Below are 25,228 nucleotides of genomic sequence, written 5' to 3'. Positions count from 1 at the left end.
GATGGCAACTACTGTTTCTTTCAGTCTTACTTTAAAGTGAAGCAAATGACACTTGGCTGTACAGTTTAAAGCTTTCCATCGGGCTCCACCGCACTAATTTTTTCTTTTCTTTTTTCTCACACAAAACATTCACAAATACATCATACATATAAGTCAACCTATGGCATGAGAGAATTATTCCACCAAACTTTCTGCTTCCACCCCCAACCCCACCCCTCCTTCTTCAACCTCCATTTCTTCCATCCACTGTCACTCACAGGCTCGGTTTCAGAACCTCGTCGGTACATTTTCTCTGGGGAGGGTTCGCGGATGACAGGTATGGCGAGCTGGGCAGGAGGATGAGAGGGCGTGGCTTCACTGCACACAAACTGCGACTCCTCCTCAATGATGCCGTCCTGATCGTCATAGCCCTCCTCACTCATGTCAGACTCGTCAGATTCCTGTACAACACACAAACCTGCCATTGCAAAGCATTTTTGGAAAACCAGCAGAATTCTGTCATTTTTTCCTCAGGGTTCCTTAAGGGTGTGCTGTCACTTCTGGGTCATATCATGCAGCAGTGCATCCATTAGCTATTGTTGCCATCACCACTTTTTGAGCTTTTCATACAAAATGCTACCCATGACAGAACTGTTTTTGCATGTGAAGTATTTTGTATGCTGGCTGAATGAGAGAGGAGAGCTGTTTCGACATCTGCTGTATTTCATATGCAAGAGGCTTCACTGTGGAGGAGGGGACTCCAAACAATCCTTTAAAATGCCAGATCACAAAATCACAACATTAATTGCTATTAAGCAATTTTTTCTTCTTCAATTAGATCTGTTTGCATATAAATGACACCCCATATCTAAGGCCAAGCAATTTGTCCCCAAATAAGTTTTACTGAAAAAAACAAACAAGAATATGAACAAAAGAAGATGATGTTTCATCTTTTTGTGTTCCCATTTTCTTTCTCTGGGAAATTTTCATTCTTTCTTACTAGAGAATAGAAAAAAACAAAAACAACTAAAGCCTAAGTCAACAACAACATATCTCACATCATCTTCATCCTCATCCTCCTCAGGGATGGTGGGGCTCTGGATGGCGTTGCGGGAGGGGTAGCTGCGCACCTTCTTCTTTTTCTTCTTCTTCTTCTTTTTCTTCTTCTTCTTCAGGATGGCCTTGTCGCTGGTGCCGGCCGCACCCTTCAGCAGCCGGGTAGGCATGGAGCGCAGTGGCTGGTGGGTGTGAGGGAAGGAGAACCTCCGATGACCTGGAACAACCAGTGACACTCACTCATGTGGGCAGGTTTGGTCAGGGAGAGTAATGGGATGCTCTGTTTTATATTTCATATTGCTATGACAATGGAATATCTTTGGCAAACTGGTTAAAAACTACACTCTCATGAATTTTTAATGTCTGGAATGCTCTTCAGGCGACACTGCAGGGGTGAGTCACACTTCACTTCTGAACATGGAATACAACATAGACAACATATCACATCATAATGTGTTCCAGCATTCTATAAATAATGCAACACGCCGAACCCAACGTTCATGGAAAACAGGTGCACTGCATAGTGAAAAATGAGACACAAGCAGCACTCTGCAAGCAACACATGTATGATAACATAAGGAGGACCTTGTTCAACAGAAAAGATATAACAACTGTTCATAAAATGCCTTCAATAATGCGGTGAATGAGATACTGGGCTTTCAGCAGGAAGTGAAAAAGACAGAAGATGCTGGAGGATACATACTGTCAATGTCTCTCTCATCCACATGGTAGAACTCAGACAAGGATGGTTTGCTGGGCCGTCTCTCCTGGCTAGAGGCAGCTTCCACCACCTCCGAGTTTGAGATGAGATCGACCAGGCTGAACTTGCGAGGCGGCTCAAACATTTTGTTCATGTCCTCGTGTGAGAAGGACGCATGAATGGGACTTTCGTCGGAACGAAGGACATCCAGAAAGGTGGTCTGCGACACCATAAACAACAAGGACATCCATCAGTCATTACCAAATGCACTGAACATACTGAAGAAAATAACAAAACAAAGTCTTCTATCAAGTCATAAATAATTAGAAACATTATGAAATAGGAAAACACTGAAGAAAACAAGAACAATGCAAAAGTCAAACCATGAATAAATGGCTAGGACAAAGGTCTTTATAAAATACAAATATACTGAAGAAAACAAAAACAATTCTCATTTCAAATCATGCCTGAAACATTCAAGTAAGATTTCATCTAAATGAAGAAACAATAAAACCGTCAGTGCAAGGCCTAGGAATACCTTAATTCTGCATTTGCCACAAAATTTAGCCCAACAAAGCAAGCACACTAACTGCAGCATGTGTGACTTTGACACAGCACAGCTTTCATAATGCCAAACATTTATGTCCATTTATAAGACAAGATGCAATGTGTGGCGCTGTATGACCAGGCACCACCCACAACCACATGTTCTGTTTTCTTTAAACAATGACCAAAGATGGTCCTTGGCAGCTGTACATCCAGGATTACCTGACAACCTCACATTTGGTTTCCTAAAAGAATGACAAAAGATAGTACCCTGGCAGGCTGGCGGGCAATGTTGGGCTCAGTTAAGATGGGACGTAGGCCATTAGGACTTTCTGCCTGCTGATCACGACCCGCCACCAGAGGGCTCTCTGCCGCCTGCGGGGCTGTATCATGGCTGCTCTCCCCTTGCTCCTCTGATGGCTGGGCGGTGGTCAGAGGCAACAACTCTTCCTGGGAGTGCTGCACATCACAACCATGATGATAGATAATTAGTAATACAATCGTCATGAATCTGCAATCACAATGACAAGAAGAAAGAAGCTGGCACATATAGTACTACTGATAATGATTGTCATCATGGCAACAATTTTCATCATCCAACTTTCGGACCATCAATTTCACCCTCACATTCACCACAGTCAGTTTCTCTGTGGCAGATAACTTGCTTCACCATTCTTCCCCTCCAAATGCAAACTTAACTTTTCTTGCCTGCAGTTTCATGCCCTCACATTACCAACCACCCAAAGACATAATAATTTCCCCAACCCCATTGAAAAGACAATACAATAACAACAACAACAAAACTGTCAGATACAAACGGACCAGCAGAAATGAGTATGTAATTATGGACCCTCTCTCTCTCTCTCAAACTAGAGCAATGACAATCTTTACCATCAACGTTCAGAGGAACCAGGATCCTGGACACTGTTGCATGCACATTGATCACAGTTTACACACACATCTACATATCTATATCCATCTATCTATCTATATCTATATCTATACATACATACATACATACACACATACATTTATATACAGACAGAGAGAAAGTAACATCTAGGATACAAATATGCTTAATCATGCCTGATGTTGTGTCAGGCTGTGCACAGATGCCCAGGTCCTTTGACCATTGTTAATGAACTGTTCAGCTGCAACATGTGTTCGTGAGATACGTTGCCCATTGTCATCCTGGCTCCCACCTTACAATGGTTCACAAGGTGATTGACGTGCCCTTTGTAAGACAATCTCGTCTATCAAATCTTGTTCCAAGACACATTAAAAAAAATGAAAAAGTGCAATCATGTTGATTTCAGTTAGAGCTATCTTGGGGGGAGTTGAAAATTGGAAGTTGTTTACCCTGCTTAATATTCTTAACAAACCACTATGAAATCACTGAGGTTTCAAATATACTTTGATTGGACCAGGCAGATATCATGAGGAAGTTCCTCCATCCATCTGTGCTGATGATAAAACCACATTTCTGTTTCTCACCATTATCAAATCAGTTTTAGCTAATGCCCTGATCTGAATGTTTCTGCATCAGCATATATTGCCTTCTTGTGTTGTTATCTATTGTTCTGACTTGTGTTGTGCTGCATTGTACTGAACTATACTGTACTGTACTGTATTGTATTACTCTTTGTCGCAACTGATTTCTCAGCATGTATATATATGTACAGATGTGTAAACAAAAATGTATGTGCATGCATGCACAAGCTCATGTGTGCATATATATATATATATATATATATATTTATATGGATGTGCCTGAGTGTGAGTGTGTGCGTATGTGTGTGTGTCTGTGTGTATAAACGTGTCCCTTTTGAGTGTCAGTGTGCATATGAATACATAATTATGCATGTACACAATTATGATCTGACAGCGTAAGTACAAGTTGGCACAAACTGACAAAGACAGGAAACAGGAAAATGGACATGACATGGTGTAATGCCATTGTGCTTGCTGTGAATATATATATCTTGATCTAACCTCACATGAAGATTCTTGTTCATAATGAGCACACAGATGTAAATACTTGAACTCAAGTTTCAGGCATTGTATAATAAATGTTCAAATACTTCCAGATCATCTACCATTTCTTTATATAATTCCAAAACAACAATTTACAACCAATACAGCGCAAACAACAAATGAAGAACCATTCCAATGATCCATTTATAAATAGACTGGTACAACTAGTCCCCCTACCGATCCCACCCTACCCAAACTTTTTTTTTAATGGAGTGTATATAAAACTGACATGCAAAAACTTTACATTGACCAACGCCACTAATCATTAAAAAGGAAAGAAAAAAAAGAGAGAACAATGCCATGCTGTGAACTTCATTATATATTCAGTGTACATATTTATCTAGTTCTTATGTCCTGTGTACATTTTCAACCCTGACCAAGCAGTCAGCTTTACCAACAGCAGGGAATATGTTTTATGAAGCTCTTTAACTAGAGCTCTGCACACAAACAATGGAGTGGACGTACTCACTAGACTGATGACAGGCCACTTAATCTTCTGGATAGCCAGAACTCTTTTTGGAGGGGGGAGGTGCGGGTAAGGCAGGGGGGGACATGGGGTGGGGGGGGATGTGGAGATGGGTGGGAGGGGCAGTATCTGAGGGGAGAGTGTGTAGATGGTGCAACAGGGTGAACTGGCAAGAAATTAAGAAAGGGAAGGGGAGGAGGGTGTTTCATTTTCTTTTGGGGAGTAGGTGGGAAGGCAGGTTGGGGAGCGGAAGGGGCAGGGGGGCAGGGGGTTCAGTAATATGTGTTATGACATACATCAAGAAGTTGGATGCGGAAAGTGCCCTGCCAAAAACAAAAAGCAATATTTATGACCACTGTGGCCAGATGCTGTGCATAGCAGACATGTCCTTCGGGGGGCAGACATCACTGTCGGAATGGATGGATTGTTTTGTTTGTTTGTTGTTGTTGCTGTTGTTTTTTGTTGTTGTTGTTTTTTTTTTTTTGTTTTTTTTCTTGTTCATTTCTGTTTTAACAAGAAAAGAAAAACCTACCACACAGAAAATGATTATTCAGGAAGTTGTCAAAACAAACAAACATGCATCTCATCCCAAACCCTCATCTTTCTGTAGCTCACTCACTGTTAGGTACGTAATGTATACATTTATGGGTGTGCACACATGTGTGCATGTGTGTGTACATATGCATATGTGTGGGTGAAAATGCACACACATGCGTATCTATGTGTGTCTGCGTTTTATGTATGTGAACGTATAAACATGAGGGAGACAGACACAAACAAAGAACAAACCACCAGTAGATTAACAAGTATTGTAACAGCTGGGACAAAATTGCAATCAGGTGATTAGTAAAGCAGGCAGTTCTGGACAACATTTCCTTTCCATGTCCTGAACGTCTGTCAGCGCACATAATCACCTGATTATCAGTCAGTATGACCTCACTCACCAGCCCACTTCACACACACACACACACACAAACAGGCACAAGCATGCACACACACACACAAGCATGCGCACAGAGAGAGACAGACAGACAGAGACAGAGAGAGGGATGAAGAAACAGGGAGAGAAGAAGAGAGGCGGCTTTTAACATCCTCTTGTCTGCTTTGACCAGCCTATTCATGATCCACAGCCATACCTGAATTCTTCTCTGAAAAAGACACTGCAGACATTATCGCAGGCAGGCAGGCACACACACTTACATGCACACCCACCCACCCACCCACACACACACACAATCACAGAGAGAATGAATGACAGACACAGAGAATGAGAGAGGGGTGAGGCTGAAGTGAAGGAAAGGAAGGACAGAGAGAGAGGGAGTGACCTGATAAGAATTTAACATCCTTGACCTCTCCTCATGTTAGACCACCAACATCTGTGCAAATCTTAATTCTGTGATAAGAAATGGAAATCCATCCCCCCTGACCCCCCTTGTCTTTTGCAACAAAATGGGAGCTAATCTTCTCATTCGTAACATGAAACCGCACTCCCTGGTCCAAACAGAAGTTGTCTACGCTGCAGTGCATCATAATTATCAACAGTCAGAAGTGGCCAAACAATTCCAAAGGAGGTAATGAAAAGCATAGATTTTCAGAACTACCTTCACATCATTCTTGCAGCATTCCTTTTCAATACCAAACAAAAATATCATTCATTTATTATTTTTTTCCTGCTTTTTTTTATTAAAACAAGCACTAAAGAAACACTGATGAGAATACATAGTATATCAACAAGAACAGGAAAAAAACAGTGATGTGCAGGAAAGAAGGGAGGATGGACAGTGATGGCAAATGTTTTGGAATGGTTTGCTATGTTTTTGTTTCTGTTGTTGTTGTTTTCTTTTAAGACAGACCTGGCAAATAATGGAGGGAGAAACACAATGACACATCAGGGTACACAAACAGGCCTTCATCTGATGTATGCATAGTATCAACCAGAGTGAACATACTTTCAGTTAAAGAAAAAAGACATGCTTCAACTTCACAAGAGTTCCCACCACTTCTTCAAAATAACTCAGTTCTCAGGTTATATCATATGCCTCATCTGCAAGCAAAAGAAAAGGAACAGAACAGACAGACAAACAAAACAGACAAAAAAACAACACACACACACACACACACACACACACACACACATATATATATATATGAATAGAAACAAGAGTATGATACACGGGGTTTGAGGATCGGGTGGGGGTCAAACCAATCTGAAACTCTGGTTACTAAAAAAACAACAAAAAACAAAAAACCAAACAACACTTAAAAAAAACCCTGTCAGACTTCTTTTTACAATTTTTTTTTTATTGCATAGTAAATCCCAAGGCCAACAAGGACAACCATTCTTTCCCATCCACAGAGGACCCCCCCCCCCCCCCACCCCACCCCCACAAGCTGTGGAACATGAAGGGGCCTCTGCCTAGCAGGCTTAAACCCACAGGAACCACATGCTTGACAATAAGTGTCACCACCATGCCAACAAAGAAAACCTTGAGCAGTTACCTTCTCCTTCTTGTGGTCCCGTCCATGGAAAGCCATGGTGTCTTGATGACTCAATCTCTTGGCCTGCATGCACACACAAAAGAGAAAAAAATTAAGACAGGAAAATGGAAGTGAGCACAAACACATGGCACAATACAGACCCATGCAAACAGAGAAAAGAAAAGGTCCTGACCCTTTCTTTTGTAAAATGACAAACACACTTCTCTCTCTCTTGGGGACGGCAGACAAATGTCAAACCATTCGTCTTTAAGAGAAAAGCAAATGAAAGACAGAATGCCGAAAAAATATGATAGAAAAAAAGCATAAATGAAACTTATATAAAAGAAAATAAGTAAAACAGTTGGAAAAGTTCAGAAAAAATGAATTAAAAAAAAAAAAGGAGTGGATAATCAAATGAACAAAGACTGGAAAGGACAGAAGAAATGCACAAAGGGAACAACAAAAAACATACAGTGAAAAGAAATAAACAGAGCTATTTGTGTATGTATTTTTGTGTGCACATAAAACTCATGTTGCACTGACTCATCATTTCATGAATTACAAACTCGTTTCTTTACTTTCATTCATCATGACAAATCTTTTTTCTGTAACTTTCGATCATCAAAATCTTTATTCTTTTTCATCCCCCCACTTTCCTCACTCCTCTCCTCCCCATCTTGTGGCAAGCAGTGAGACTTTTTGTAGGTTTATTCATGTTCCCCCATCCCCTCCCCCTTCCTTCTCCCTGACTCTCTCTCTGCCTATCACAGACACATTCTTGAATGGCATGACAGTTGCAGAGACTGAGGTCAACAAATTATCTCTGGAGAACAAAAACATTGATGGTGGAAATCAAAAGATCAGAGGTCAAAGGAGTATATGATACAAGAACAAAGAAGTATGGTATGCGTACAATTACACATGCGTGAACATACGCCTCCCTGCATGCACAAAGAAAGAGAGATAGGGTGGGGTGTGGGGGGGAGAAGGAGGGGTGGTGGTGGTAAATAGACGTCAGATGGAAGGAGCGAGTGAGTGAACGAACAGAAATGTTCTCGACAAGAGAAAAAGAAAGCTTTAGAAAGGATGGGGTAGAGGGGGGTGGGCAGAGCAAGAGAAAACCATAGTCTTGACAGAGACACAGACAGACACAGAGCGACAGATAGGCTTGCAAACAGACCGACCGGTGAAGTGAGACTGACTACTGCCTGACTCAGCAGACAAGACTGTGTGACTCTGCAACTGGGCGAGTTCGTTCCAAAGAAAAAGAGAGCGCAAGTCCTCTTGAAACCCAATCAAAGGAGCCCGAAACCCAACACCAAGTACATGTACGCTGTTTGCTTTTTGCGGGTCAGGGTCACCCTACCCACCCACCCATCCCTCCACCACCGACCCCATCCACTCACAAGCCCCCAACCCAACCACAATTAAACCCAGGCCTTGTTCAAACGGTTCACAATATTTGAGTTGCCCCCCAACAGAAAATGGTTTAAGTCACCAGCTTGATTCCGGAACACACACACACACACACTCCCTCTCGACAAAGCTTGCTCGGGTTTCGAAACCTCTCCCACCCCCTCCCCAACCTCCATTTGCCCACCCCTACCCCCCCTGTTCCCTGTGGTATACCAGTGTGCATCTGAGGAGGCGAACATGCATACCAGATTATTGTGTATTCACAGTGCATGCAATAACCCCGATATACAATGAGATGGATAAGACAAGAGCCACAAAGGTGCTGGGAGGGGAATTAATCTCCTTTTTTCCTTCCACTCCGAAAGAGAAATGTGTATGTGTGCGCGCGCCTGTGCGTGTGGTCATGTTTACGCAAAACAATTGTACATGCACCGTATACTCATACTTGCATTACATAATTTCATGATTACTTGTTGGAAAACAATTCTGCGTCGTAATCAACAAAATGACAATCATCCCCACCCACCTCTCTACGAAATACGACAACTCCCAACTTCGGAAAGCTCTCAGATAAGGGGGGTGGGGTATCTCCTTGGGTATACTACTTTTGTCCCAGGTTTAAACTCTGCACTGGGTAAAAATAACATATCTATAAAATAAAAATGAAAGAAAAGAAAAAGAACAACAACAAATGGAGAAAATCCATCGATGTCAGACGCTGTCTGGGTTTCAAGGTCGCTTGTACAGGGTGTGTGAGTGTATCAGTACCCCTAAGAGGGGTATGGGAGAAGGGGGGTTGGGGGGGTGCTTCATAAGAAAGTAATGGATGCTCTATTACGAGCGCTCGCACGCAGACGCACAGGGCAGATGGCTAGGGAAGACCGAGAAGGAGCCAGACAAAACTGCTTTCTCTTTCTTTCTCCTTCTCCATTCTTGTCGTGAAGACAACGACAAAAGAGAACAAAACCATGAATACTTCAAACATCATTTCTTTCCTCTCCATTTTCTATTCCCTCCTGCACTGGCATCCTCACGTAAATCTCTCGCACACTTTCTCCTCTTACTGATTAAAATGCCTGCCTAACCCCCCTACCCCTCCAAGTCTAGAATCTTTCTCTTTCAACTTCGCCCACATTTCTCTGTCTACCTTTTTCTCTTATTTCCACATTCTCCCCCCCCCCACCCCCCACCCCCACCCTCACACACACCCTCCCCCATCCCATCACACCCCCTCTAATAACACAAGACAACGTCAACTCTATCTGCTGACAAAGAGGTTTTGCTTCTCTTTCGAAATCACTTTTCTTCTTGTCTGGGGTTGCAGCGGCTTGAAGAATGCTAGCTGGCTGATCGATCCTGCCGTCAGTTGTGTGTGTGTGTGTGTGTGTGTGTGTGTGTGTGTGTGTGTGTGTGTGTGTGTGTGTGCGTGCGCGCGCGCGCGCGCGCGCCTTAGGAAGAGCAGCTGAGCCAGCTGGAACCCTAATTACCCACCAAGCTGGGGAATAAGATTGACAACCTTCGCACAAAGTCAGTAGTAGACAAGACGATGTCTGTGATTTCAGGAAACACACTGAGAAAGTACGAACTAAAAAACCGGACTCTGAACTCTGAGAGACGGTTGTGACTTTGCAAATCACACGAATAGTTCTGTTGTTGAAGGGATTTTTTTTTTTTCCTGTTGTACGGTTATCGGGCGGGCAGACGCCATGTAGGCGCACCTGAAAACACACACACAGAGAGAGAGAGAGAGAGAGAGAGAGAGAGAGAGAGAGAGAGAGAGAGAGAAGGAGAGAAGGAGAGACAGACAGACAGAGACAGAGACAAACTGACAACAGATAACTCCAGACTGATCCAGTAATGTCACCAGTGTCAACGGTCACACAAAATGATCTGCTGCAAGGATTCTTCGTCACGAATAGTGAATAATTCACACACACACACACACACACACACACACACACACACACACTTGTATATACGCACGTACACATACACACACCCAGTTACTCGGATGGACAAAGAGAGTGAGAAGGGGTTAGGAGGGAGACGAAGGCAGAGAGAAACGGTGAAATAAAAGTGAAATGACGTATGTAGTAAGGAAAACGGGAGAGAGAGCAAAGGTTAATAATAAGTCCCAAAGAGAAAGAGTGAAAGAGACAAATGAGTAAATTACATTATGTAAAATGTAGGATTCAGTGTGGCGCTAAACTAACAGACTCTATAAATTGTACGACTGGAGTTAAACAAGGAGATGCTTGCAGCCCGATATTATTTTCTCTTTTTATAAGCGAACTGACTTTAGAAGTAATAAACAATGGAAGACACGGTGTCAAATTTTCTTTTGATGCTTTTGAACTATTTATCCTTCTTTTGGCAGACGATACTGTTTTTTGTCTGAAACTCCCATTGGTTTACAAACACAGCTGAATAACTTACAACATACTGCATCAACACTTTAATTAAAAGTGAATATGAACAAAAGTAACTTTACTGTTTTTCGAAAAGGTGGACATTTAGGCGTGAGGGACAGTTGGTTGTACGATAGCGTTACAATGCCTGTAGTCAATGTGTACAAGTATCTTGGGATATTATAAACAACACGTTTAAGTTTTGTTTCCACTTGCAAAGATCTTGCCAGCATGGAAAAAAAAATTACTGTGCATTATGCATTATGAAAAACATATCATCCTAAAATAATATTTCTTTGAAATTATTTATGAAAATATTTGACGCACAAGTGCAGACTGAGGTACAGTATTGTTCAGAAATATGGAGAGAGACAGACAGACAGACAGAGACAGAGAGCGAGACAGAGAGAGAGAGGGGGGGGGGGCGGGGGAGGGGGGAGCTGGGGGGGGGGGGCAAAAGACCCGCTCGTGATTGATTTCTATAAAACACCTGGGACTTATTTCCATTAGTCGGCACCAGATCTGATCGGCAACTGACACTATACTTCTCAACGAGACAGAGAGAGAGAGAGAGAGAGAGAGAGAGGGGGGGGGGGGGGGAGGGGGGGGGGACACACACACACACAAAGTAGCAAAAGAGAAAATTTCTCAGTTCTTAAATGTTCACGATAACAAGACATACATATATCCTTTTCACATGTTGCATCGAGAATAATGTTGTAGTCTTTTTTTTTTTTTTATGTAAATGGCCTCGCAAAAGAGATACACAGAGAGAGAGAAGGGGGGCGGGGGGCGGGGACGTGAGGGGGGGGGGGGGGGGCAGGCAGACACCCAAGTGCATTGTGCACCGGTGCAAGTACACATGCATGCTCATGCACACGCGCGCGCACACACACACACACACACATGACCACCTGATCTACACACGCAGCATCAGGCGCTGATGTGACATCACAAACTGTTGCACACTTCCTCCCCATTCCATCTACAAGACTTCGGCCATTTGACAATAGCGCTCTCTCTCTCTCTCTCTGCGTGCGTGCGTGCGTGTGTGTGTGTGTGTGTGTGTGTGTGTGCGCGCGCGCGCGCGCGCACGCGCTTGCGCATGAACGTGCGCGCGCGTATGCATATGTGTGTGAAAATGTGAACATGGCGCGAACAAACAGGGGAAAAAATCCAGCAATTACTTCACCCAAGGACGGACAGCCTGGACTCCCCCTCTCCCTCTTCCCCCGAACAACGCACAGGTCTCCTTATCACAGCACCGCCACCTCGATGAACGCCACCAAGACCCCAGCAAGAACCAAACAACCTGCTAGCGCCAACAGGTCGTTAATTAAAACTACACCCACTCATGACACAGCGAAGGATGTGTCGCGTGGCAGAATAAACCAGTCACTGGCTAAAATAACCTCTTGGGTCAACGGGGAAAACCAGTGACACGTCAAATTACGCTTCCCGTCACGGTCAATCTATAAACTCGCCCGCTTGGGGGAGGGGAACCCCCTACATGCGCCTCCCTCTCACCCACATCCTGTCTTCCTGTTCGTGTACGCGTCGTGCGTGACTTGAGATTCAAGACACGAATTTTGTAGGGAAAACCAATCAGGACTAAAATCTTGCCGAGGTATGCAAGCATGTGTGAACAGACAGAAGTACGAATGAAAGGGTGACTTGAACTGGATAATTCACACCGGCACACACATGGGAGAGGGGGTCGGGGGTGGGCGGATGGCATGGGAGAGAGAAAGGGAATTGGGTGAACAAAATCCAGACCCGAAGGAAGAAGTGTTAAAGTAACAAGAAAAAAGTCAAATGAGATGTGAGGGGTGTTTGTAAACACGGAGCCATGTCAGTGGTACAGACCCAATCTGTTCCGCACAATAGAGCTCCCACTGTTGTGGTGCCGAGAAAACGCTGTCGCACGTGCTGTTCGTAGTTGACGTTCCTCTCGTTCACATGCTCTCCCCCCAGTCCATCTATATCCCTACCACATACATAATTATATCCGTGTGTTGGTGTGCACGCCTGCGTGGAGGTGTGTGTGTGTGCGCGCGCGGGGGACCGGGGGTTTGTGTGCGTGTCTGTGTACAAGAGAAAGAGCGGGAAAGAGAAGATGCGCATAAAATCATGTGTATGCATGCATGTCTGTTTATAAAAACGAGAGAGAGAGAGAAAATAAAGACGCAGTCGTCTAGACTACTTCCTGTATAAAACGCACATGTACATACATGTCTTCACAAGTCTGAAATTCACGAGCGGACCTTGAGCCGAAAGTAGCTGTCATCCAACACTGTTGGACGATCTGGTTAATTACGTGCATCAGACAATAGACCACCAACATGTGATGTATGTTGAAGACGTGGCGTTCAGTTTACCGTCCACGCTTTGTCTGGGCCAACCACCACTCACTCTGCCTCTACCCCAACACAACGCCTCCCCTCTCTCTCTTTCTCTCTCTCGTGCGTCCAGCGCTCCGAAATTAATGACAAAATAAAGTGCCTTCATCACGGAACAGCACTTTCCTCTCTCTCTTTCTCTCTCTCTCTCATGGTATCCAACACTTCGAGATCAGATCAATTTCACGTCTCTGAAAGCAACACGTTACTGTCAGTATTCATGACGTGGCATTCGTTTTAGCTGGACACTGTTAACTCTCCTGATCCTCCATTACTTTACTCTCGCTGCATGCGAATGTGCGCTTGTGGGGGTGGGAGATGGGGAATGGGGGTGGGGTTGAGAATGGGGATGGAGGTGTGTCCTGTCACTTGAGCGAGTGTATTGTTTCAACTCTGAATGCTGGACTGATTATGACGGGGTTCCAGCTTCTCAAGTTTGATTCCACCCAACAGTCTTTTTTCCAGAGTTGCATTTTGCAAGTGCTTGTCAGAATAAGAGAGAGAGAGAGAGAGAGAGACCTTGACCCACATATCCAACATAGCGAGCAGTCACGCCCCTCCCCGCCTTTCCCTGTCAATCCTCCCCTCCCAGTCCCATCTAATCCCTTTCCCTCCCTGCCTCACCCACCTCCTTGCACAATGACAGGAGAAGGGGGGATTCCTGCGTGGGGGTGGTGGTGGTTGTGGTGGCGAAAAACAAGTCAAAATATCAGAAACTAGTAACAGGGCTGATCATACTACGAACCTTGTAATAGGCTGAAGGGATGAATACAAACAGACGAAATTCGTAACAAGCCTCCAAACACCCCCCATGCCACACACACACATACACGCCTTTCCTCCACCCCCACCCCCCCGCCCCCTCTCTCTCTTAGTCTCATCATAATCACTCGTAGTGTATTATTGTATCAAAAATATTCATACGAGAAGCGGCGTCTGTTTCGATATTGGCTATACACCCCCCCCCCCCCCCCCCCCCCCCTCTTTTTTTTTTTTTCTCTGTGATTCTGGGCCCTCCTGCAAGTCAGTTGTTGCCTGTGGCCGATTGCCAGGGATATACATACCCCTCCCCCCTTCCTCACGCATACACCGCGCGCGCACACACACACACACACACACACACACACAGATTGTAACGGGGCAGGAAACACGGGAAGAAGAGTAGGGAAGAAGAGTAGGGACTGAGAGAGAGAGAGAGGGGGGAGGAGGGGGACAAGGACATTGAGTCATGGCAAGGCAGAAACACACATCTGCATACTTCATTAGCGCGCGCTGGGGGTGGGTGTTGGGGAGGGAATCGATATCACGGTTATGTATAACGAAACCAAGATCAGCATTAACTGAACAGCCGACACGAGATATTCGCAAATAACAGACAGCTCGCACGCACGCACGCACCCACACGCGCACGCACGCACGCAGAGTTTGACCCGAATCGTGCTGGCCACTTTGATTTCCTTCTGAAAAGACACAAAAAGCCCACCTGAGTTCGAACCTCAGACCTAACTGCTTCCTCGGAGGGCGTTTAGCCACTTGGCCACCACCACCGTTCCACATTATGTGCGAAAGCGGTGTGCTGTAAGCATATGCCGCCAGTTTCAAGCCCACGTGTTTGATAAAACTCCATTTAACTGCTATGGCTTATGTCATATGCAAGTGACAAAGGGATTTAAAAACAGCTGTCATTCTTTTCTATGCACCAACTCTGTTACACGATTTTTTGCGCCCATCTCACCCAACCACCACTTCCATATGTGTGTGTGTGTGTGTGTGTGTGTGTGTGTGTTTCCGGAGATACCACCTCTCTGCCTTCCTTCGTTAAGACATGCTCTGTGTGAGACAGAAACTTGAAATGTGTCAAGTTCAATCCCAAAGTCAACTTCGCCTCGGGTGTGGAGAGAGAACACACAGCGACAGTCGAGAAGAGAGCAGTGCACATCTCCCGTGCGTAAACTGAAGGGGCGGGGACGAGGATATTTTAAGGTAACGCACCGAAACATGCACGAGAACTACGCTAAACATGGACACAAGATCAAGACCGGTGCATTCAAGCGACAAACAAGCGACCGAAATGCACAATGGGTTATGTAGGAGCCCCCTTAACCCCCCCATCCCCCCTTCGATACACACACACACACACACACACATACATATATACGTATATATATATATATATATATATATATATATATATACGTATATGTATGTGTGTGTGTGTGTGTGTGTGTGTGTGTGTGTGTGTGTGTGTGTGTTCGCGCGCGCGCGCGAGTTTATCCCCTGCCCCCCTCACACACGTGCAGGACAGACAGACAGACAGAAAAATACAGACTCAATGACAGACAAGAAAGAGAACGACAGACAAACATATTGGTGCGCGCCGTGAGAAATGAATGAGTTGCGGAAATCGCTCCCCACTGTTCCTCGGGCAAAACCGCTGCACATCGATCTTCCTCACGGACGCCTCGACACTGCAGTCACTCCCTCTTCTTTCCCTTCCTTCCTCCTCCTAAGTTATACGCCCCGTCCCCCATCCCCTCCCCCGACCGCATCCACCCTTTCACCACCATCCCTAGCATCCCCGGCCCGTCTCCCTGCCCTCTGCCAACTGAAGAGTAACATACAGACACAAAACCAGACAAGGTCAGTCACAATGGGCAAGTAAGCATACAATACTGGGTAGCCGATTTCCTTCACTGCCACAGTGCATGACAGAGAGAGAGAGAGAGAGAGAGAGAGAGACAGAGACAGAGACAGAGACACAGAGAGCGTGTGTGTGTGTGTGTGTGTGTGTGTGTGTGTGTTGAGGTGAAGTGGTAACACCAAGTCTTGTTGGCAGTTTTCAGTCTGACCGCATTTTTGACTGACTCGGTTGCTAATCCTGAAATATCGTCTCTGCACCTGCCAGTAGCAGAAACTTTTCCTTTCTCCGTCAGCTCCAAAGAACGACCGCCTCATTAAAGCACCACAGACCCCCCACCCCCACCTCACACACACCTCCTCTTTATACCCCTACACCCGCACCCCCTCTCCCAAGTCCCGTCTGTTCAAAGAACTTCAATCAGCTCTGCAGAACTTTTCGCTGTCTCGGCATGAACTCCACCATAGCGGAATTTTCGTCTGGAGTTTCCAGTTCCCAAGAGTTTTCATCAGACTCCCCCCCCCCCTCCCCGCTCCCCTCCCACCACCACCTCTTCCGTTCTTCCTCCTACTTCCCCCAGTTCTTGTCCCTTTATTGGAGATGTTTGCTGGATGCAGCGCACCCTCATCTACCCTTCCCCAGGCTCAAACCTCCATCCTCATACAATTGCTGGTGCCCATGTGCGACTACTGGAGGTCAAGCTGGCAGACAACCCCGATGACCTCGGCTGAGTTCACCACAGGCAGGCCGCGCGCCTGCCAGAGATGCACACCCAGTTTTTTTTCTGGGTACTCTACCGCCCTCTCCAAGTGATGTTTCCTCTCAAGGCGCCACAAATACATTCTCACAACTGCCATAACTTCTGTCTGACGAGTTTCCTTCCTTGACAATCCCGGCAGAACACAATGGTTCTCTCCACGTGGCGAGGGGATGTCTGGTGGACCACATCTGCTCTACCACCAAAGGCTTCACCTACTCTCTCTTCTCTCTCCACCTCGCTCACATCCCGGGATCCAAATCCTGACATCAATGACCCTAATACAACCCCAAAAACCTACCAAATCACTCCACACATTTCGCTGAATGTATTTCATGCACTTTTGTGTGTGTGTCTGTCAATCTGTCCAACGCCCACCAGCCCAACCCCGACCCTACTCACCACACGCACACGTTAGTTTTAGTGTCCATAATTCCTTTGATGGGTTTTACGCCAATGAGTTCTGAGTTCACATCTTTTTTTTTTCTTTTTTTTTTTCTTTTTTAAGTGAATAAAAAATGTGGGTAAAGGGTTGGTGATAGCACCGCAGCAGCTCACGGACGGACACACCACCTCATGAATCACACACAAACTCTCTCTCTCTCTCCAAATTTTGTTTCATGTAGGATGCAGAGAGACACAGAGAGAGAGAGAGAGAGAGGGGAGAGAGAGAGAGAGAGGAGGAGGAGGAGATGACAAACAGAATCTCCGCAACTCATCTGCAAGTCTGCACGTATGCATTCACACAGCCATTGTGTGTGCGTGTGTGTGTGTGTGTGTGTGTGTGTGTGTGTGCGCGCGCGCGCGCGCGCGTGGACTGAGAAAGGTGGAACAGAGGGCGGCGAGGGGGGGTGCCACTGCCCGTTTTTCTTCACCACCTAAATGTATGCATGAGAAGAACTCCCCCATGCAAGCCGACGCAATTCCTGCTCTCTCTCTCTCTCTCTCTCTCTCTCTCACAGGTTCCCGCTCTCCTCTCCAGAACAAACGGGTCTGTATCTGTCAAGGGCGTCAGAGATGAACGACCTCAAGCTCAATGGTGACCGCAAGAGATCTACACGGCCATTGCAATTTCCAGCATCCTTGATCTGTCAATAAAACGAATGACCGTGAGAATGCGTAAATTTGGAGCTCCCTGCTGAAAAAAAAAAAAGCAACAAAGGTCTTAGTTGTGTGTCTTTGTCTTATCACACGCTCTCCATGGATTCGCTATGTTTTCCGACAGCCTTCAACGAAGTTCTATGCAATTCTGAACCGATCGAGCTCATATCTTACAATGCTAACCACTTCCGGATGGCATGAACTTAACCAGGCGTATTTACTACCTCCGTCGCATCCCCTCCCCTTCACCCCCCAACACACACACATCCGAGTAACTCTGCATAAGAATGTCAATAAAAGTTAAATGAATGATCCATTCACATATATTTAGTTTCATTTTCAACTTATGACCATACGTCAATTTTCACACTAAGGGTCTTGAATTCTGAATCATGTTCAGCATTCATGCAATTCTCCACGCAGTTGACTTATGTCGTCTGTCTCCACCCCCACCACCACCACCCGATTCGCAACTCCAGAAATAACGTGTATGTTTGGGGGTTAACAGCACCGATATAATATAATCAATATAATCAAGAATGTCAGAGACGTTGTTGGTGTAACTGTGGTGTTGTTGTTAACAGTGTTGTCATTGTCCTGTACAAAGGACAGTTTACAGTCAAGAAAGAAAGAGAAAAAAAACCATAAGCTGAGAAGTTACTGGGTGCAAGAACACTGACGTTCAGCTATCGCAGGGCCAGTCCGTGTTTGTTCTGGGCTTGAAACAACAAGATGCCAGGCCTCCCGCACAACAGAAAGCCCCTTACAGCTCGTTTCCCTCTCCTTCCGTCTGTGCCCCAATGGCTCTCTGTTGGTTTGAAACATCTCCAAACGACTCGCAGAGATGTTCAGTAAACACAGCTCCGCATTTCCACCTGGCAGACACTGCCGAGTTTCCGAGGGAGGAAAAGCACTCTTCAAGTTCCATTCAAAGCAGTGCTCATCAGGATCCGGACTACGCCTGTGTTCTATTCTGGTGTGCGTAGGAGCTGGCCGTCAAGAAATAGTTCATTAGTCCACTGATATTTTGAGGATGGGATGCCGTAGGGCAACTCCTGACTGCCCATAATGATCTTGTTCCTCTCTGAACAGCTCTTCTCTGTTTTTCAAAGTTCTCATTTCTCATCAAAAAGAATCGAAACTGCAGACTCCTGACGATGATGAAACCTGAACTACACAAACCATCTCACTTCATGCTGGATGACCGAATTAATGATGACGCGACAGCGATGGCATTCAGCTCCAAATCCATGTTGCTCGGACTAATAACTTCTGACAAGAGACTATGTAATACGTATTCCTTATCCAGAAGCCGACAATGAGCAACACCCACTTTCGTGGCTCCCAGTTTAGCACGTTCAGTGTGGGCGACCACCAAAGCAGACTACTCGGTTGTGCGGCATGTTGCATACATGTGTTAAAGGACTACACCAAAAGTGTTTTTGATTTCCTTCGTCTTCCTTGATGGATGCTTCTAGTCTCTTCTGGCCAAGAGACAAACTATGCCACTACTCACTGTAAAAATACTTGAATAACACAAAACAAGGAGAAATAAGGCAGTAAACACTTTTCTGTGTTGCAATGATCTTCACACACAAAAAGCTGTCAAGATCAACACTGCGCTACGACGTACATCGCTCGAAAGGCTTTATCTCAGTGAGATATTTTTTTGCTGTTCAGATGCTGAATTCGGCAAACTGGTACATGTATAAAAAATGAATGTCTGCAACGTCAGCTGTACTCCAAAAAACATTTACAGGAGAGAGAGAAAAAACAACAACAACAAACTCGAAACGACAAGGGGAGGGGAAAAAAACCAACAACTATGCGAGTAATAAAACTCAACTGACTCAGTTTTTCAGTTTTACATGAGATCTTTTACCACACTCTCACTCTTTCTCCCTCCCCCTTCCCCCCCCCCCCCCCCCCCCCCCTCCAGGCCCCCCGAATGCTGGTGAGGGTGACAGTGAGGAGTTGCTTTACAACAGCCCCTAATGAGGCCGACAGAGACATAAGAGCAGGGCGAAAACAGCGACATTGTGACGTCATCAGCTGGCCATCTCAATTCCGGCAAGCGCCAGTCCAGAGTAATGTTGCGCTGTAACTACAACTCTTCCCCACCGGTAGCCACCCACGTGTGTGTGTGTGTGGTGTGTGTGTGTGTGTGTGTGTGTGCGCGCGCGCGCGCGCCCTGACACCGTAAAAAAAAAAAAAAATAAAAAGATTTTTTTTTTTTTAAATGAAAGAAAGAAGGAAGGAATCTACAAGTCATATCCCTTTCTTTATATCTGGTATATTATCGAATGTTGCAAAATGCGCTATGTTGTATGTAACTCACAAGCTACGACCTGGCATCAATTTATCATCACTGCAGTCTGAGCTTTAGCAGTCCACGTGGAGCCATCACCTTCTTTTACAGAGGAGAACCTGCACTGTTAACAAGTCGCTTCGATGGTGTTGAAAAGGGTCTGTTCTGGATCAACACATACTGGGAAACCATCCACTGATGACAATCAAGACTGCCCAGTCATAGTGAAATGTTAACGATCCCATAGCCTTTTATGGCCGTCGGTGCAGAAAAAAAAAAGACAGAAAAAAAAACAATGGACAAAAATTCTAAAATTTGAACACAAAGGGTTTACCATGCGTCAATAATATTTCTTTGTCATGATTACTTGACCGAGTCACAGTATATAGATATTTCCCCGATAATTATGTCATGAACCATGCCCATGAAATATAGCCCTAACCATAGACCCCTTTCAGAAGGAAGGAATTTGAAACAGGCTGCTTTTCTGTTCGGCTCCGTGCTGCGCTGTACTGCATGCACTGCATTACAATGGGCCGCACTACACGACTCATTGCATTGTATTATATTGTATTGCAGTGTAGTGCAGTGTGGTGTGGTGCAGTGTATTAAAACAGGCCCTCACCAAATCATCACTCCATGTCCAGCATGAGAAAATAATCCAACATGTGTGATAACGGGACCACGGGTAGATGTGTGTGTGTATGTATGTGCGTGTGTGTGTGTGTGTGTGTGTGTGAGAGAGAGAGAGAGAGAGAAAGAGAGAGAGAGAGAGAGAACAAACAAATGAATAAATGAATGATGGTGTATTTGTTCAATGCCCCTCATTAATGGGGTACACGGAATGCAACAGTACAGTATCTGCATTGTAATAATAAACATAATCAGCTCAATACATCGAGGTGTCATAATAGATCGCAACTAAATTGCTTTCCATAAATAAATCTAAAAATTCCTCAAAATGCTTTCATTCTGAAAAGCCAGAAGAGAACTTAAGGGCAGCTGACTATTTTCGTGAGAGAGAGTGAGGGGGGCGGGGGGGGGGGGGGGCGAGAGGGAGGAAGAGAGAGTGAGAGGGCGGGGAGGAAGGGAGGGAGGTAGGGAGAGAGACAGGGAGGGAGAGAGAGAGAGAGACAGAGAGGGGTGAGAGGGAGGGAGGGGGAGGGAGAGACAGACAGACAGACAAGACAGTCAGACAGACAGATATTAATATCTCAAATGCAGTGTCTATGATCCATGCAGACAGAGCACACCAAATCCAGGTAGAGACGCTGCACGCACATCCCTGAGCTCACAGCTTCACTGCGCTGTCTGTGAGTCACGCACCATCTGGACCACTGCTGCACACACGGGTCAATGACTTCCGCAGCAAACTAATTTCTTCTGGTTCTACCCCTCATCTTTCAAACAAACTGCTGTCAAACCGTGGAGCCAGTCTCCCTTTGCCAGTGATTTTAATGACCACCAAACGGGCCTCTCGTGGGTCAACCAAAAAATGGTAACTAATTGCGCCTTTATTCACGTGTACCATTTATTTTCGTTTCTTTTACTTGACACAGTATAGCACGCTGTTTTGTTGTTGCTACTGTTGTTGTTTTTTCCATATTTATTTTCGTTTGCATTCTTTCTTTTCGTTTTTTAACGAAGCATCACCAGTGGGGGGCGGGACAAAAAACACGTAACACGGTAAAATGAAAGGAGGTATCAAGATTACCATTCAGTATTCGGTGGTATATGACCTTCGTCTCCCCTCCCCAACCCCATACCCCTCAACGTATGTCCACCATCCCCACCCCTCCAGGACCAACAGGTACATGCAGCTAGTTTGCGTCTATTCACTCTTGAATTATTCGTCATGAATTCCTTACACCCCAAAGGAACATTCGTAAAATCTGGCATCTAATATCCGGCCATCTACCCAGACAAAGATTTCCTACATTCTAGCGAGTATTCATAAAGTCCAGAAGAAAAAAAACACACAAGAAAAAAACAACAGCAAAAACCGCATCTCTCGTGAGAGCCCTTTAAACTCCAATACTAGTAAGCTTCCATTCAAACCGATTTTAATTTTCCACTGTGCTGGAGTCGTTGTTTGATCAGTCTTCGTGGCATGCCAATCCATAAGAAACTACACAGTGCGTGCATTGTGTTCTTATTCATAGGCACGCACGTTCGTGGGGTAAAAAAAAGAAAAGAAAATGTAACCCCCCTCTAATCTGCAGCATTCCTCTGGGAAATGAATAAAAGATTCCCAACACCTCTCTCTCTCTCTCCCTGTGTGTGTGTGTGTGTGTGTGTGTGTGTGTGTGTGTGACAGAGAGAGAGAGAATGGAAAAGAAAACGTAAACCCCTTCTAATCTGCAATATTCTTCAGGGAAATAAATAAAAGATTCTCATTACCTCTGCGTGTGTCTGTGTCTGTGTGTGTGCGAGAGAGAGAGAGAGAGAGAGAGAGAGAGAGAGAGAGAGAGAGAATGGAATATAACAGAACAGAACAGAATAGAAAATGTAAACCCCTGTCAATCTGGAACAGTTTTCATTGGATTCCTAACACCCATCTCTCTCGCGCGCGCGATGTGTGTGTGAGAGAGAGAGGAAGGGTGAGGATGAATAGGAAAAGATACGTGGCTGCTGTTCATTGCCTTCCTACCCCTACCACCCCCCAACCCCCATCCGCCCCCATCTCCACCAGATCACCTCTACACCCTTCCGGACCATCAAACCCTCTCTCTCCCCACTATCGGAATCAACAGAAACACTCTGACGGACAACAATGAGGACAAGGAGCTATAAGAAGAGGTATGAATGGTATCCTGTGAGGGTAGTAAGCACGTGTGATGTCGGAGTTCGGAGCTGGCCTACAACTGCGGGCATGCCACCTGTTGCATGCTTTCTGTTGCTTCTTCCGTGCAAAATGTCAAGTGGCGACCTTCTCTCCTTGACCGCGCAACTATGTACGCCGCACACAACCCCCCACTCCCCTCCCCCACCCCCCCCTCTCTCTCTGACTTTCTCTTAGGGGCGCTGAAACCATTAAAAAATTATAAAGAAGGAAAGATTTGTATAGAATGTTAACTAAATAACGTACGCACTAAATAAATACATGGGGGTGCGCAGACATCATTAGTGGTATATCACAAACAATGACAGCAGTATATGAGCCACAGGCTACAATCTTTACTTTGATATTTTCCATAGGACTGTGCTCATATTTCGTAAACTTTCTTCTTTTTTTTAACCCCTGGAAAAACAAATGAGCTGGCGATATTTCTACTTAGTAACAGAAGAAATGTAATCCAGCAGTGCAAAGAAGATTGATTAAAAAAAAAAATAATAATAATTTTTTTTTTTAACCCTTCTTTTTCATGTTCGCCAATTGCTTGTCAGTTCTTTCATGCCCGTCCACCGATTCATAAAACAATATCAACAATATATATATATATATATATATATATATATATATATATGTGTGTGTGTGTGTGTGTGTGTGTGTGTGTGTGTGTAGTTTCTGAAACGTTTGGGTTTAACTGTTTTCGTTCTCTCTTTATTGATTTTTGTCTTTCTCTTTAGCCCAGTCAACCACAACAAAAGCCATCTCGGATATTTCCAGAGTAAAAACAATATTGTTTAATATCTTAATTCTCAGTAGCGATTAAAAAGAAAGAAAGAAAAACAAAAGTAAAAAAAAAAAAAGAGAGAGAGAGAGAAAAGAATAAACTAAGAAATAAGACAAAAAAAAAGAAAGAAAGAAAAAGTGGGCAGAGACAGAGAGAGGCAACGCTACCCCCTACACCCGTCGGTGGGCCAGTCCACCAGTATTCATCACATCATGATTCCCTCAAAGGATGTCGCCCAACGTTTACGTAACGTGACATGTGAATCCTATCTTTCTCTGCCTCGGGCTATTTTTCTTTCTGTCTTTCTTGCACCCCCTCTCTCTTTCTCTCTTGTTTTTTTAATTTATTTATTTTTTATTCATCTTTTTCCGTCTTTCTATCGTCGTTATTCAGTTCTTCATTTCTTTTACTTTCGTTTACCCTTCTTTCTTCCTTTCTGTCTTCTTTCTTTTTCTTTTTCAATCGAATTTCTTTGTTTAATTTTGTGGTTTTTTCTTCCATTCTTTCACTTTCTTTTCATTATCCCTTTCTTTTGTTTCTTCAGTTATTCGAAACCATAACAGTAAGTACAGGAATGTTTGATGCCATTCGTCTTGCAGTCAAACAAACACACACACACACACACACACACACACACACACACGCACACAAACACACACACAATTTAAAAGAAAAAAAAGAAAAAAATCCACGCGCGCACGCGCACTGAGACACAAACAAACACACAAGCACAAACACACACGTCGTGGTGGTCGACATGAAGGCATGCATGTTGTCTTCGCGCGGCCTTGCCCCTGAGAAATGCCTCTGAGAAAATGTCAAGCAAGCTCTTAAAAGACAGATTCTTAACCCCAAGTGACCCCGTCCTAGTTAGCCCCGATTTCAGTTATCCTCCACCTTATCCCATCTCACGCCCTTCTCTCCCCCCCCCACCCCCATCCCGTGCAGCGACCTTCAGCCATCACCTACTGCCTCACACCCTCCACCATTATCCCCCAATACCCCTCCCCACCCACCCCCATGCACTTATACATATGCCTGTTGCCCCCCCCCTCCCTCCCCCCCCCCCTCCCGTCCCTCTCCTCACTCTCCAATGTGCTTGCAATGAAATGCTTGAGGGTTCCGTGTTGAAAGATCGACAGAAAAAATACAATGCAGTATCATCAGTGTGAACCTGTTTAACGAGCGCAGCTTCTGTGGCATGTTCCACAATTATTTTGTCACACACAACATACTGACAGTAAGAGTCTGCACAGAATTAAAAGAAACCCGCAAAGGCCTCTTTAATTAAGCGTGATTGAAGAGACACAGAGAGAGGGGGTTGT

The 25,228-nt window shown here is 44.9% G+C and overlaps 1 protein-coding gene across 10 annotated transcripts in view; it reads right to left on the bottom strand.

The window, feature by feature from the left end:
- LOC143286497 (band 3 anion transport protein-like) overlaps positions 1–25,228 on the bottom strand; it is a 137,073-nt gene that overhangs the window by 53,236 nt on the left and 58,609 nt on the right. For all 10 annotated transcript variants that reach the window (XM_076594094.1, XM_076594103.1, XM_076594086.1 and 7 more), the window contains 5 exons: positions 7,281–7,343; positions 2,552–2,740; positions 1,739–1,955; positions 1,038–1,252; positions 258–440 (listed from right to left, as the gene is read on the bottom strand). In XM_076594094.1, the coding sequence (XP_076450209.1) occupies positions 258–440; positions 1,038–1,252; positions 1,739–1,955; positions 2,552–2,740; positions 7,281–7,316 (840 nt within the window). In that variant the 5' untranslated portion in view covers positions 7,317–7,343. The remainder of the gene's footprint in view (positions 1–257; positions 441–1,037; positions 1,253–1,738; positions 1,956–2,551; positions 2,741–7,280; positions 7,344–25,228) is intronic.

Source organism: Babylonia areolata, chromosome 1, assembly GCF_041734735.1.
Source record: "Babylonia areolata isolate BAREFJ2019XMU chromosome 1, ASM4173473v1, whole genome shotgun sequence".
NCBI classification, from domain to species: domain Eukaryota; kingdom Metazoa; phylum Mollusca; class Gastropoda; order Neogastropoda; family Buccinidae; genus Babylonia; species Babylonia areolata.
Note: the sequence above shows the minus strand (reverse complement) of the source record. Positions and strands in the feature narration are given on the sequence as shown.